The 16571-nt window shown below is 38.0% G+C and overlaps 1 protein-coding gene across 1 annotated transcript in view; it reads left to right on the top strand.

The window, feature by feature from the left end:
• LOC144251439 (methylglutaconyl-CoA hydratase, mitochondrial-like) overlaps nucleotides 1-16064 on the top strand; it is an 86921-nt gene extending 70857 nt beyond the window's left edge. Inside the window, exon 7 of the mRNA XM_077794353.1 lies at nucleotides 15978-16064. Within this exon, the coding sequence (XP_077650479.1) occupies nucleotides 15978-16027 (50 nt within the window). The 3' untranslated portion in view covers nucleotides 16028-16064. The remainder of the gene's footprint in view (nucleotides 1-15977) is intronic.
• The last annotated feature ends 507 nt before the right edge of the window (nucleotides 16065-16571 follow it).

Genomic DNA, 16571 nt, shown 5'->3' with positions numbered 1-16571 from the left:
CCACTTTGAGTTGAGTTTTGTGCAAGGCAAAAAGGATTCTTCTTTGTATGGATATCCAGTTTTCCTAGCACTATTTGTTAGAAAGACTTGAGTATCAGATGACTGTCCTTGTTTGGGTTTGTCTCTGTGTATTCTATTCTGTTTTGTTCTGTTCTATTCTATTCTGTTCTATTCTATTTCGTCTTCATGTCTGTTTTGATGCCAATAACATGCATTTTTGTTACTGTAGTTCTATAGTATAATTTGAGATCAAGTATTGTGATGACTCCAGCATTACTCTTGCTCAGTATTTCATTGGTTTTGAGGGTCTTTTTTTTTTCTTCTTAAATGAACTTTTAAGGACTTTCTTTCCTAGTTCTGTGAAGAATGTCGTGTTTTGATGGGGATTGCATTAAATCTACATATTGCTTTTTGTAGTATGGCCATTTATAGACAATATTAATTCTGCCTGTCCAAGAATATGGGAGGTCTTTCCATTTTCTTTTTCAATTTCTTTCTTTAGTGTTCTGTAGTTTTCATTATAGGGGTCTTTTACCTCCTTGATTAGATTTATTCTTAAATATTTTATTTTTTGAGGTTATTGTGAATGGGATAGTTTTCCTGATTTCTGTCTCAGTTGGCTCATTATTTGAGTATAGGAAAGCTGTTGATTTAATTTAACTTCTTTTCCTATTTATAATCCCATTAATTTCCTTTTTGCCTGATTGTCCTAGTTAGGGTTTCAAGGAACTAAATTGAATTGGAGTGGTGAGAGTGCACATCCTTGCCTTGTTCTTGATTTTAGAAGAAATGCTTTTGGTTTTTATTCATTCAGTATTATTCTGGATTGGATTTGTCATAGATAGCCTTTATAATTTTATGGTAAGTTTCTTTTGTTCATAGTTTCTCCAGCATTTTTAGCATGAAAAAGTACTGGATTTTGCCAAAGACTTTTTTCTGCATCTATTGAGATGATTGTATGATTCTTGCCCTTAGTTCTATTTATATGGTGAATTACATGTATTGATTTGGAAATGTTGAACCAAACTTGCATTCCTCAGTGAAACTCATTGGATCATGGTGTACTACTATCTTCCTAATGTATTTTTGAGTGAGGTTTGCTAATATTTAAATTAGGGATTTTTGCATCTGTTTTCTTCAGGGGTATTGGTCTTTAATTGTTTATCTAGACATTGGTTAGGGTCTTCCAGATGTTCCAGTTTATTGGAGTATATATCTTTAAAATGATGTCTAATGATCCTCTGGATTTCAGAATTATGTGTGTTGATGTCTTCTTTTTTCATTTCTTATTTTGTTGATTTGGGTGTTATCTGTGGTTAGTTTATCAATCTTGTTATCTTTTCAAAGAACCATCTCCTTGTTCCCTTTGTCCTTTGTATGTTTTTCCCTTAATTTCATTAATTTTGGCTCTGACCTTATTATTTCCTGTTTTCTATTGATTTTGAAATTAGTTTCTTCTTTTCTAGAGCCTTGAGGGGTAACATTAGATTGTCATTTTGGGATCTTTCTGATTTCTTAAATGTTGGCACTCAGTGCTATAAACTTTCCTCTTAGAAATGTCTTCATACTTTCACAGAGATTTTGTTGTGTTGTATCTCTATTTTTATTTGTTTCTAAGGATTTATTTTATTTCTCACTCAAAGTGTATTAATTAATCTCCATGTTGGAATAGTTTCTGCTCTTTATCTTGTTATTGAGCTCTAATACATTCCACTATGATCTTACAGATACCAGAGATTATCTCCCTGCCCCCCCTTTAACAAAAATATCTTGTTTTGTGTCCTAAAATATGAGCTGTTTTAGAGAAGGTTTCATATGCAGCTGAGAAGAAAGAAAGTAAATTTGGTTTTTGATGGATGAAATATTCGATAGATGTCTGTTAGATCCACTTAATTAGTAGTATTTTTAGTTCTGTAGAGTCTTTACTTAGTTTACGTCTGGTTGACTTCTGTGTTGGTGAGATAGGTGTGTTGAAGTCACCCAGTGTTTTTGTACTGGGGTCTATTTGATTCTTTATATTGAGAAAGTTTTATTCTATATACATAGATGAGTGTACACATTTGCAGTCATTATATCCTGTTTGATAATTCCCTAAACTAGTATGACGTGACCTTCCTTGTCTATTCTGATTAATTTTGGCTTGAAGTCTCTTTGTGAGAGATTAGAATAGTTACTGCTGCTTGCTTTTGGTTTCCATTTGCATAGTATATCTTTTCCCATCATTTGTTTTACCTTTATCCTGTGAATGTCTTTGGTTGTAATGTGAGTGTCTTATAAAAAAAATGTGTGATTGAGTCTTATTTTTTAATCGTTTGTGCCAGTCTGTCTTTTGACTGCATATCTTAGACCATTTACATTCAGTGTTATTATAGAGAGATGTTTTTTTGTTCCCTGCCGTTTTGAGTTGTTTCTAATGCTTAATTTAAACTTAATTCTTCTGTAATTGGTTATTATTCTAGTGAGAATTTTTCATATACTGGCTCTCATACTTATTTTTCTTCTGCATGAAATATTTCATTGGGTATGTTTTATAATTCTGACTTAGTGGTTATGAATTCTTTCATTTTCTGATCACCATGGAACATTTTCATTGTAATTTCAATTTTGAAGAATAGTTTTGCTGGATAATAGTTTTGGTTGGTACCTGTTATCTTTAAGGGCTGAGTATATATTATTTCAAGTCCTCTGGGCTTCTAGATTCGGGGCTGAGAAATCAGTGGAGAGTCTTAATTGACTTCTGAATGTGACCTGCTGTTTTTCTGATGTGGCTTTTAAAATTCTATCTTTGTTCACTATATTATGCATTTTAAATATGGTGTGTTTTGGAGAGGATCCTTTTTTATCTTGCCTGTTTGGAGTTCTAGTGTCTCTTGGAAAATCTTATGATTGTTTCATTAAAAAGTTTTGTATTTCTTGGTGGGTACACTGGCACATGCCTGTAATCCCAGCAGCTGGGGAGGCTAAGGTGGGAGGATCACAAATTCAAAGCAACTTAGTAAGGTACCAAGCAACTCAGTGAGACCCTGTCTCTAAATGAAATCCAAAATTGGGCTGGAGATGTGGCTCAGTGGTCGAGTGCCCTTGAGTTCAGTTCCAGATACTGATGCCCCCCTACCCCCAAAAAAAGTTTTGTATTTCTTTAGTTTGCATTTCAATGTCTTCTACTACGCCAGTGATTCTTAGATTTGGCCTCCAAATGTTATCCCTGATTTCTTTAATATTCCGTACATGGTCTCTAAACATCTTTCTTTATTGTCAGTTTTATTTTCAATATTATATACTTTGTTTTCAGGGCCTAAGAGTCTGTCTTCTCTGTGGTCTAATCTGTTGGGGATGTTTCCAGTTGAATTTTAATTTGATTTATTGACTCTTTTATTTCCAAGATTTGTGTTTTGTTTTTCAGAGTCTCTCTTTATTGAAATGATCTTTCACTTCCTGTATTTTCTCTCTAAGCTCATTTCTTTCATCTTTTAGTTCATTGAACACTTTAATTATGAACTTTCTAAATTCTTCATACAATGTTTCCTCACTGTGGTGTCAGGAGATCATTGATTGAAGGGTTACGGGCTGTTTAATGTGGTTTGTTTTCTTGTTTTTTCATATTGTTTGTATGTCTCTTCTACTTCTAGGCGCGGAATTGTTGAGTGTGCTTCTTTCTCTTAAGTGTCCCAGGATGAGTGAATATCCAAGTATTGATATACCCACTCAGTATGTATCTTCTGTGCCCACTATCAGCACCACTTTGAAAAAAGATACTAAACCTTATTAACTACAACCACTTCCAAGCAACGCCATATACCAATAAACCTTAAGGCGGAGGTGGGGAATTAAAACTTACTGAACCATAGTTCCTCTAATCCAATTAAAATTGTTGTAATGTTCTTGAATAGGTTGAACAGTTATTAAAGCAACAAATTGCTTAATTAGTAATTAAATTAAATTCATTATTATGGTAATAAAATTACTATTACAGACATGGAGTAGGGCTTGAAAGAGGAAGAAGAGAAAATGTGGGCAAAGAAAAAAGAAAAAATAGAAAAAATACAATAAGAAAAAGAAAACAAAATAGGAGGAGATTGCGACAGTTGCAGGCAGTACTGGAGGGAATGGAGGGAGTAAGAGGAGCAGTTATAAACTTGAGCTAGGAAAAGAAAGAATGATTCCAGTAAATGCTTTAAAACCTGATAAGAAATACAATCAATTGGGTCAAGGGCAACAGTATGAATAATAAGGGAAACTCTATGAATTCAATATGTAAAGTAATATCTCTAAGATCAAAATTGGTATTAGAGTTGCTTTTGATATTCCCTGCCAAAGTGGGAGTTACTTATTCATGTCTTCCTGATTTGGATGTTATCAGAATTTGGAACCTTTACAAGATTCCCACCACTCCACAGCTTTACTTCTAAGTTTCCCACGGTGTGGAGGTTTTGATCATACCAGCCCTCCTCTGATATAGTTGGAGGAACCCCCCTCCTGTCTTTGGTGTGTGCAGGTACCTACTGGTTTTCTGTTGGCTTGGAGGAGATGATCTCTAATTGTCTGTAACTTAACATCTAGGTTACTCCCTGTTAGGGGATACAGTTTTGCATGCCCTTCTGAAGAAAAACTTTGGGTATCCAGGGCTGTCATAGCTAATGTGTGTTCCCCCACATACATTTCAGAATGTGTGGGGTATAGTGGTCTAAGGTAGAGAACTGTATTCTGGTTGATGTGCTAGATGGCTTGTCAGGGGGTGTAGGACTTCTGCCTTCTCAAGCATGCAAGTTGCAGGTCAGTGGGCTTATATCTGGGTGCACGGTATGTTGGCTCGTGTCTGTGGGTGCTCCTCTGTGAATCTCTTTGTGAGGATTGGGTTGATGTTCTCTGCTGGCTGCTTGGGCTTATCCTCAGAAAATGCCTGTTGTGGGTCTGTGCTTCTCTTTGGTCAGCTGTTCTTTCACTGCTTATTTCTGGGCTGTTGTGGAGTCGAGGGTTTCTGCCTAGATATCCCCTCTGCTACCACCTTAATTTTTGACAAGTAAAAATTGTATACAATACACTATATTTATATAAACACACACTGATATATGCTAATTTTGCCACACCATATGCTGTAGTGTGCATGTATGTAATGAGAATAATTAGAATCTCTCTTGGCAATTTTTATGGATGCAGTATATTATTTCAACTGTAATTACTACAGAGTACAATGGATCTCTTGGATCTGTTCTCCTATCTAACTGAACTTTTTAAACTTTAGCCACCATCTCCACATTTCCCCCACCTGAGTTCTAATTTCTTTTGAGTTTAGCAGATTATCTCATAAAGTTTGCACATTCTGAATTTCACTCAGTATTTCCTCATAGTTAGGTTTAAGTGAAAATGTTTTCTGGAGGCTACCAAATGGGTGATGCTCTATGTTGTATTGGTATTTTATTATATAGCACTAAATATTAGGTTCTCCCACTTCTGGTGATGATAACTTTGGTCACTTGATTAAGGTAGTGAATAACTGTGGGTATAATTTTAGCATTCTCTTAGAAACCTTACACACACACACACACACACACACACAGTATAGCACACTCAGGTTTCATGGAACCAAAAAAAAGAGCCTCCGCCAGTTTTGTCTCATTTTCTGCTCCCCAGGGGGAAGGGCTGGGGACATCACTGTGCGTCATTGTTTGCTGTTTAGCAGTAAGGCAGTCTCTTGGCATCTTTTCCAGGAACTCTATTTTAAGGTGTGTCTATGAAGTAATGATGGATTTTTAAATCCTGTATGTGTTGTCCTGAACACAGTAGTCATTTTGGAAAGGGTTGTTTATAACCTTTGTTGAAATTCTCTTAGAATTTACATCAGAATCTGAGCTTATCTTTTGAATATCCTCAGCTATGACTCATCTTCATCCTGTGAGGGTGAATTTGATTTTCATAAATAGCAAAAGATCTTTCTGTGCCAAATCTGATGAAGAAGGTCATACTGTTTCAGGAAGAAGAAAAATATAACAACAAAAATAAGGCTAATTTTCTTAAGAGGCTTGAGAATGTCACACATTTCACCAGTGTTATGAACAATGGACAGCATTGTTGGACCTTGTGTAGTGCTTCCTGAGGTGACTTCCTTAAAATCTAGCACTCATTCGCCTTTCTGAAGTCTTTGGTGTTTTGATCAATATACCTCAAACATAAGCATACACACTGCAAAGCCTCATTTCTGTGTATGTTAAATTGCAATTCAGTGACTACCTCCTTATATTTAATGAGGGTGTTTGGGTAGTAATTGTTGACTTTCCACTTTGCTAGTGGCTGTGGAGGAAAGATATGTAGAACTCAGCCATTGCCCCTTGGAATTGACTTTCTGAAACCTAGTAGGAGAGTTTGAACATGCATACAGTATCTTAACTGCCCTATTCAATAAAGTCTGTAATCAAACAATTTAAAACTGTGTATCTTGAGTTTAGAGAAAATAGTGTGAGTTCTGTCTGGCATCATGAAACAAGAATCTGTAAGTCTCAGTTGGCCAAGCCTACAAGGTAGTTCTCTGGCCACCCTTCTGACCTCAGTCCTGCAATTACTCCCCTTGTTCACACACCGTGTTCCAAACATATTATTCACTTAGCAAACATTTGTTGAGCCCTGCAGTGGTGTAGACATTGGAGAGGTAGCTGTGAACAAACAAGATCCTGCCACTGTGCACCTACCTGCTAGCACAGGAACAGTAGGCACAGCAGATGGCAGGTTGTGTTTTATGGCCGAGGTGCAAAGTTCTGTAGAACAAGAGAGGGGAGGGCAGCTGATGGTGGTGGAGGCATGCACCGTAAAACAAGGGTTCAGGGGATGCCTCACTGGGAAGGTAATATGGGAGTTAAGATAAATGCCTTCAACAAATTAATCATACGGATCTTGGCAAAAGCATTGCTACAGAGATAAAACCCAGTCCAAAGGGCTTAGGTGGGAGAGTGTGCTGTGAGTATTCACTGCATCCCCACAGCCATGGTAGGGAGGCAGAGGAGGAGTGTAGTGTTGGTGCTGTCAAAGAAGCAGTGGGGAGGAGGGAAAGATCATAGCAGTGTTTGTTACAGTACTGTCCCTTTAACCTCAGTGTGAAGGGGATGCACGTGGATTGTCAACAGAAGTGCAACATGCTCTTTAAAGTTTTAAAGCTTCATTTTGATCACTGTGCTAAAAGCGGGCAATAACAGGGCAGGTTAGAAGGAGGACGCCTGTTCCTGCTAGAATCTGTGTGTGATGTGGGCTGGGAACGGCTTGTTCTTGTGAACATAGGGATGTCATTGGACTCTGGGTGTCCCTCAAAGTTGGAGTAAAGTGAGTGTCTTGACAGATTGGATAGGAGCATAAACAAAAGAGAGATGCAGGAATGGCTCCAGGGATTCCGACTGCAGGATCTGAAAAGGAAGTTTCCTTCTACCAAGACACAGAAAGTCAGATTTGGAAGATTGTTTCACACGTTCTTGGTTAAAACTCACCATTGAATATCTAAGTGTAGTATTAGTCAAGCAGACCGTTATACCAATGCCAGTCTGGGCTGAAAATAAAAATGTGGGATTCATTTAGCATTTACTGACCTGGTCCAAAGGCATGCTGAAACTTACAAATGGACTTTGGTACAGAAAAAACTCTCTTTAATTCAGGCTTGATGCATGGGGAAATACTTTCCTTAGAAGGTTCGCAGTTGCTGTGAGGAACCAAAACACCAAAAATTCCAAGGGAAGGCAACCATCTTCTTTAATCCAAAGAGCTGTGATCTCAAGAGGGTGAGACAAGTACCCATTGCTTTTTCTTTGTGGGTTTTCTTTCCACCCCTTGACCTTTGGCACTGGCATAGTCATTGGAAGTCCAAGACAAAGTAATGTAAATATAGCCACAGTGTTCTGGCCAGAGGGCCCCCAAAGCAGGGCATCCCAGAGCACTGCACAGCACCAGAGAGATGATGAATAGAAGAGTCAGCAAAAATAAGTCTACAGCGTTGTTTTGTGAACCCCTGGACATTCACTCCTGAGCTGTGCCCATGTCTCTGCTAGTAGATGAGGCACTTTAAAGACTGCACCAGAAGTCAGGCCACTGCACACTCATGTATTATTAGTGAAAGGGTAGATCTGTTGATCTGTCCCTCTTCCCCACTGCAGAATCTAGAAGTAGATCCATAGGAGCGTGGTCAGTTGATATTTGACAGGTACAGAGGGGCTTCAGGGGAGCAATTATGATATTAGAAAAATTGGGCAGCTACATGCAGAAGAATAATAAAAAGGAATCTTGATTTAAACATCAAACTTGTCCAAACACCAGCTCAAAATAGATCATAAATGTAATACTATACAATTTTTCAATCTTTGTGGAGTCACGGATTGACTCTTGTTCCCCAGTGTGTGAGACCAAGGGATGTGGTCTATTAGTTGGAACTCAGTATTACTGAATGAATGTATTTCTTCCCCTGAAGATGGCAGTGAACTTCAGAGTGGGTCTATAAAATACACTGCAGCATTAATATCATAGGAATAAGTTATTTAACTGCCAGTTTTCTTTGTAAAAAGTAGCTTTATTATTTTATATGTCCAAATTATATAATAAAATAATTGATGATTTTGATTCAGTTGCTTTTTATAATCTCAAATTGATGTGTCTGTTATTGTCATTTTAATTTTTTCTTGTTTTTAATAACTAGCATGTTGTGTTTTTAAAAAGAAGAATATTCATTTTTTGAGGTGCATGTTACTTTCCTTTTGGCCAACTGTGATTAAGATAGCTTTATTTGCATTTTAATAGTCTGTAATGTTTGTTTTATGTATCATGCTAAATAGATGGTCTCAAGAATCACTTGAAGCACTGTAGAAAGCAGATGTCAAAAACCTGTCCTTGGTGGGCCTCGTGGTGCATGCTTGTAATCCCAGTGGCTCAGGAGGCTGAGGCAGGAGAATCGTGAGTATCAAGCCAGTCTCAGCAACTTAACGAGGCCCTAAGCAACTTGGCAAGACCCTGTCATGAAATTAAAAATAAAAAGGTCCGGGAATATTAAGTGCCCCTGGGTTCAATCCCCAGTACCAAACAAACAAACCAACAAATAAAACTACCCTTGTCTCAGAGTAAGTAAATAAAATATGTGGAAAGTTAATGAAAGACAGTAAATTAGTTTTCCCTGTAAATTAGGAAGTGTGGAAGTTCATTTCTCTCATCCTTTAAAAATAAAATTGAATTCCCTTTTCCCACATCATCCATTTGGTGACTGATGTTTTAACTCTGTAGTGCCTGTAATGTGAGAAGGGGCGTGAGCTGTTCAGTCCTAGAGGCATGTTTTGGTGTGTGCCCATGGGTGTTTCATCTGAGAACTTCTGTGCCTGGCCTCCTGATGACAGGAACTCTCATTTGGAAATTAAGAGTCCTTTTCTTTCACTTATAGAAATCACACGCACCTATCGGCTTAGCTTTTCCCCACCTGTGAAGCACAGTAGGCACTCACCGCGGGACCTTCCCAGTGAGGTGCTCTGGGCTGGAGTCAAATCGTATGTCTTTAAGCAGATTATTTTTCCCTTTCCCACTGCTGCTTTTGTAAAACGAAGCTAATAATAATGCTCATAGAGTCGTGAGAACTGACTAGGACAGACGTGTAAACTGCCTGTAACAGTAGCTGGCACATTGTAAAGATTAGCACTTGTTAGTTCCTAATTGGTGCTAGCTGTAATTTTTCTTCTTTTCAAATGCCTTTAACAAATTATAAAGCTTTCCTGTGTACTTGTAAAGCTTTAAGGAGGTATGGTTTACATACAATTAACCACATGTTTTAGCATACAATTTGGTACTAAGTGTTTTGATATATACACATGACACTATGTCTTTTGACATATATACATCCATGAAATCATAGCCACAGTCAAAATAAAGAACATATCCACTCCCCCGCCCCCGCTGAAATTTTGTTATGAAACCACCAAACTACTTCTTGTCACAATACATTAGTTTTCATTTTCTAGAATTTTGTGTGATTATCATACATTGTGTGATCTTTTATTTGCCTGACTTCTTTCTCTTGAAATACTAATTTCTTCCCATTGCTGAATGGTATTGCATCTTACGGGTATGCCACAGTCTGTCTCCTCACGCATGGATAGGCATCTAGCTTATTTTCAGTTTTGGCTGTTATGAATAGAGCTGCTGGGAACAGGATATGTACAAGCCTTTGTAGGGATGTATGCTTTCAGTTACTAAGGGCCAGTGCCTAGGACCGAAATGGTTCTGCGTGGTCGGTGTGTGTTTGTACTTTTAATATACTACCAGTCTGGACGTACATGCTGTGTTGGTGTTGGCAGCATGTGAGGATCTCGCTGGCAGCAAGGGAAGTCAGAGTTTCTTCACACATCCCTGCAGTTGCTGGGTGAGGTCAGTCTTTTTGATTTTAGTCTTTCTCACCGGAGGAGGGTATCTCACTGTGGTTGTAATTTGCATTTCGTTAATGTCTGATGGTATTGAGCTTCCTTTCTGTCATCTGTATTTCTTCTCTGGTGACATAGCTATTCAGATGTTTAACTTGTTTATTGGGTTGTTTCAATTTTGAGTTTTGAGTTTCCTTATTTTGAGCATTATAAATACAAGTCCTTTATTCAGTATATGCTTCATAAATGTTTCTTTCCATCTGTGACTTTATTCTCTTAACTATGTCTTTCAAACAGCAAAAGATGTTAATTTTGACAGAGTCTAGTTTATCAGTTTGTTCTTTCACACATTATGTTTTTGGTGTGATTTCTCAGAAATTCTTGCCTAAAGTCACAAATATTTTTCTCCTGTTTTTTTTTTTTTAGAACTTTTCTTGATTTGATTTAAACTTATATCTCTGATCCACTTTTATTCAGTTTTTGTATATGGTGTGAGGTATGGGTTAATATTCTTTGTGCATAAAGACAGTGCTTGTTCCAGCATCATTTGTTGTACCTTTGTTTAAAAAAAATGAAGTGTTTTTATAGGTGTGGTTTATAGCTGGACAGTTCTGTGTTGAGTACTGTAGCATTATAATCTTGAAATCAGGTAGTATTAGTTTTTCTACTTATTTGTCAAAGTTGTTTTATCTAATCTGGATCCTTCGTGTTTCTGTATGAATTTTGGAACCAGCATGTCAATTTCTACAAAATCCTGCTGGAATTTTGATTGCGGTTACATTCAGTCTTTGGGTCAGTTTGTGGAGACTTGATATCTTCCTGACTTTTTAGAACCACAGTGTCTATTTTTGTTAGATCTTCTCAGCATTTTTTAATGTTCAGTTCTTGTCTGGCAGAATGTTCTGTAAATACAAATTAAGTTGTTTGACAGCATTATTCAGATTTTCTATGCCTTTCCTGGTTTTCTTTCCACTTATTCTGACAATTGTTGAGAGATCAGAATTTGAATTTCCAACTGTAATTGTAAACTCCTCACCTTTCTCTTTGTAGTTCTGTTGTATTTGCCATATGTATTTTGAAGTTCTGTTAAGAGCACATTTAATTTGCTCACATCTCTTGGTGAATTGACCTTTGTATTATTTTTAAAATCATCTTTTTTCCCCCTTAGTAATGTTCTTTGCTTTGAAAATCGGTGTCTGATATTCATATGGCTTCTGCAGTGTACGTTTGACTAGGATGGCCGGATGCAGCCCTTTCTAGTTCATTTCTGGGCTCTCCTCCCTATATTCTTAGTCTGTGTGTGTTTGTTAGTCAGCATACTGGTGAGCCTTGTTTTTTTAATCCTATCTCACAACCACTGCCTTTTATTTGGGAGATTCAAGTCATTTAAGTTTAATTTAATTATTCACATTGTTGTTTAAATTTCTCATTTTCTTATTTTTTCTATTCCGTCTGTTTTTGTTCCTGTTTTCTTTTTGCTATCATTTGGATTAATCAAATATTTTTATGATGCTGTTTATCTTCATTGGTTTTTATACTATACGTTTTTATTTTGCTATTTTTTATTGTTTTAGGGTATTTACTGTACATCTTTAATTATGGCAGTCTGCCATCAAGTGATAAACCATTTCATATGATAGTAAGTATTTCCTTTTTTTCTCTGACCTTTATGTTACTGTTTTTTTGCATTTGACTTGCATGTATACTGCACCGTTATACCTTTGTTTGCATAGTTAATTATTCTTGAGAGATTTAAGTAATTAGGAAAAGTCTTATATTTTTACCTACATAATTATTGCCAGGTCTTTTTATTTCTCTATGTAGACCATATTTCCCTCTGTTAACTTCTTTTCGGAAGTGTATGTTTTCTGGTGATAAACTTAGTGTTCTTTCTTTTTTTTTTTTTTTTGATACTGGGGATTGAATCTGGGTGCTTCACCACTGAGCTGTATCCTAGCCCTTTTTACATTTTTATTTTGAGAGAAAGACTCATTACTTTGCCCAGGCTGGCCTTGAACTTGTAATAAGGGCACATAGGTAGTTAAAAATATTTAATCTTAGATATTAATTGTACCCTTCTGCCATGTAGGATTTTTGTTAGTTTAGAGAAATACTGTGGTGTTGGGGAAGTGGTCCTGGCAGCGTGATCTTAATTGCCCGGAGGGCACACAGGTGGGTGCCCCTGCAGGCAGTTCTTGACACTTTGTATTAACTGAAGGGACATTGGGCCATTTGCTGTTGGAGATGACCTGTCTCTTATTTTTAGAATTATGTTTATTTCTCCTGCCATCCTCTTAATTCAGACTCATGTTACCTGCCTCCTGAGCCAGTCTCACATTTGTAATTGGACTCTGGGATTCTGTGTTCTCCTCAGTACGTTTATGTCCATGTGATCTCCAGGTTGACTTTACTCCAAAACCTTCAGTGATTCTCGTTGCCCACCAAAGAAAGCGTGAACCCATCCTGGCTCTGACAATTTCATTTCCCTTCCCTTTGCACATCCTGTCCAGTGTCTGTGCCCTCCAGACCCCCTGCTGTCGTCAGGAAACCCCTCCTGCCCCCATGCTCCCTCCTCAGGGAGTATTTTCTGTGGCTTCCTTCTACAGCGTCATTTGTGTCTCTCTTACAGTGCTTCATCTTTAGCCTCAAATAAAAAAAATCTGGCAAATTCCGGGAATCAGCACAATTTGGGGCACACCATCCAGAGATGACCTCCTTCACACACGGTGCAGCCTTGCAGAAATAGCCTGGCCATTCAAGACAGTCCACATTTACTTTGTTAATGTTCTTTTTGCTAATTTGTTTATGGATGGATCTTTATGCCAGAAAGGATATTAGTTTTATTTCCATTTTAATTAGTTAGAAATGTAATTATTTTCCCTCTTTACTTAGCTTGCTTACTTGACTTCTTATGTTAATTTATTCCAATATATTTATAGTTTGTCTGCTTGAATGATGCTATATTTCACATCATTAAAATACAATTTGTATGCAGAAGAATTACTTGTCTTAACACTTTACTCTGAGTTATACAAAGATTATCCACTATATGGTGATATATTTAGATAATTTTGATGCACTATTTCAAAAAAGAGATTCTGAATGTTAATTCACAAGGAACCAGATGAGGTGCTAGGCACACTGCCTCAGTGAGCAGCTTGCAAAACTCCTTCTAGTTGCAGTCTTCCTTGGCTCTTCAGAGACCAGGATTTGGGATCACAGAAGGACCACACATATGTAAAAGCCAGCTCCTTACTATGCTGGCTGAGATTTGGTTCAGAATGAAGGAGAGAGGCTCTTGTTCCGAGCAGGGAGGCCTGCTGAGGTGTGCGCACAGGATAGCATTGGGCCCGTGAAAAATACTGCGAATTGGTCTGTTCTTAAAGTTTTTCTTTTTTTGTTTGATTGATTTTTACAATACTGGTGATTGAACCCAGGGTCTCCTGTAAGCTAGGCAAGCCCCCTACCACTAAGCTGTGCCCTCAGCCCTTAGAAGTTTTATTTTAAAGACAGGATTTCACTGAGTTGCCCATACTGGCCTTAAACTTGCCATCCTTCCGTCTCTCCAGGAATGTGTTGCAAACCTAATGCAAAGGAAGATTTCTTTTATAGTCTTGGTTTTTAGGACATAGGTCAAAATTTACTGATAAAGATGAGTATCTGAGATCAGAATACCTGATAATTTCCAAAGTTCTAGTTATTTTTTCATTTCATATTACACAATATAGAAAGCCCCCAAATTTTTGCATCCCACTAAACATGAAAATGTTAACTGCCAAATTAATTTTGCTTAATTTCCCTTGAGTTGGAACTCACTTAGTATTTGTAGTCTGATGTTCAAACTTGTTTTTCATTTTGTATTTATAAAAGATTTTTGTAGAAATTATTTCAAGCAATGAAAGCATCTTGTTTGAGGAATTGTGTGATGAATTATTAAGAGTTAATGACCTGCTGGGTGCAGTGGCGCATGCCTATAGTCACAGAAGCTTGGAAGGCTGAGGCAGGAGGATCATGAGTTCAAAGCCAGCCTCAGCAACTTAGCAAAGACCAAAGCAACTAGTGAGACCCTGTCTCTAAATAGAAAGTAAAAAGGGTTGGAGGTGTAGCTCAGTGGGTCAGCACCCCTGAACTCAGTTTCTGGTACCAAAAACACAAAAACAAGCCAACAAATCCACAAAGAGTAAATGGCTGTATTGTCATTTTTAAAACTAAAAATGTTATACATACAGTGGACTTAAAAGGTAGAAATAAGAAGAAAAAAAAGTCACTAGTAGTAATTGATATAGAAGCAGAAAGTTTGCCTATTCTCATTAAATATATGTCTGCACCGAATGAAATTACAGCCCTAGTAGTCAGAATGTGAAAATCAAGATTTTGGCACATCCATATTAAAAGGTTGGTGTTAATGGCTTCATTTCTTTTCATGGGATTTTATGATGTTTTTATTCTAATTTCGTCAAGACATGTTATATTCATCCCCTGTGATATCTTAACGTTAATACTGTGCTACTTCAGCTGATATTCTGGGTTTTTGTTTGCAATATCTTACTGCATTGGTCATCCAAGTATCCCTGCCTGTTTGATCTTAGCCCTGTGAAGTTAGGACCTGCAAAGACAGCCACCTGGACTCTGTTGTCCTTGCAGAGACAGAAGAGGTAGCATGGTGATATATGTGCATGTTAAGCCTGCCACTGGGTCCTGGGTCCCCGGTCCCCATCTGTGCCATGGGGTTTGTGGCCTCACCTCAAAGGCTTGTTGTGGGAATTAGAACAGGGCTGGCATGTAATAAGCTGCAGATTCATGTTCTCTGCTTGCTGTCTTAGGTTTTTTTTCTCTCCCCCAAGGTACCATTATTTGCTTGATCATATGTAAAAGTCTTAAAAAATGACTTCTGCTTTTTCTTCCTATACATAAAGAGAAAAGGTAGAAAAGAGAGATTGGTTGTTAGATTGAAGGATTTCCTCAGCAGCTTTTGTAGTTCAATTAGACATAAAAGAACCACTTAACAATAGAATGTTGAAGGAACTAGATCAGAAAAAAATTATCTAATACTGTACCACATTAAATTACAGTCATTCTTCAGCACCTGTAAGGGATTGATTCTAGGATCCTCTTCCCTCTGTGGGTACCAGAACCTAAGGAGGCTCTTATATAAACTGGTGTATCTGAACATAAACTACACACATCCTCCCTTAGATTTTAAATCATCTCTAGATTACTTATAGTACTTAAGACAATCTAAATTCTATGTGAATGATTGTTATACTGTCTTGTTTAGAGAATAAGGATAAATCAAGAAAAAGTCTGCGCATGTTCAGTAGAGATGCAGTGTTTGTTTGTTTTTCCCATCACTCAGTCTGTGGATAGTTGAATCTGTGGGTGTAGACAGTGACAACTGTATATAATGACAGCACGTAGAGAGGGCAGGGTGAATCATTCTTAGCTTTGTCAGTATAAAAATTGACCCAGAGAGTTGTTGAATGGAGTGTACAAGGGCCATGGTATTATCAGGGAAGAAAGAGATTGTTCAGAATCAAAGAAGTCAATGAGAATTTCCTCTGTCCTGGCGTACACTCCACATTTGGCTCCCTTCTGCTTTTTCTTTTACAGGCTCTTTGGGAGCTTATATCAGTGGAAACCACAGCTTCTGGCTTTTATAATGAATCCTTGATCAGCTATGATTGACTTGTATTTACCTTTCTCCAGTGGCTCCTCTCAGAAACCCAGCTCCTTTGTAAGTAGAACAGACCCCACATGAGTCGCTCTCCTGCGAGTGTCACACTTGGAAACAGCACAGGCATCCATTTCGCCCTGGTGGTCTCTGCTTTGTAGAAGACCTGGGAGAGGAGGCAGGCTTCTTTACTGGAGAAGGAGTGGTTTCTTAGTAGGGAGAGGAGCTTGTTCTTTTCCTATCTTGATGAGAGCCTGGCACTTGGAGTGTGTCCCTGCACCCCGGATGTGGGAGGCGCTTGGTGTTGTGGGGGCTCAGAGCACTGTGCCTGGGGGATGGGCAGGAGGAGGACACGGGAGCTTCACCGAGCATTCACAGTGGCAAGTCATTCTGCCTTCCTCACTTCATAAAGGGTGGGACCTGAGCGTCAGTCAGGCAGACAGGGTCCTACCTGTGGTGACCCACAACCCCAGTGCCCTCTCTGTCTGTGGACTCCTGCCCTTTCCCTGTAGAGAGGGAAGTTGCCCTGTGTT

The sequence above is a fragment of the Urocitellus parryii genome, assembly GCF_045843805.1.
Source record: "Urocitellus parryii isolate mUroPar1 chromosome 13 unlocalized genomic scaffold, mUroPar1.hap1 SUPER_13_unloc_4, whole genome shotgun sequence".
Lineage (NCBI taxonomy): Eukaryota > Metazoa > Chordata > Mammalia > Rodentia > Sciuridae > Urocitellus > Urocitellus parryii.
Note: the sequence above shows the minus strand (reverse complement) of the source record. Positions and strands in the feature narration are given on the sequence as shown.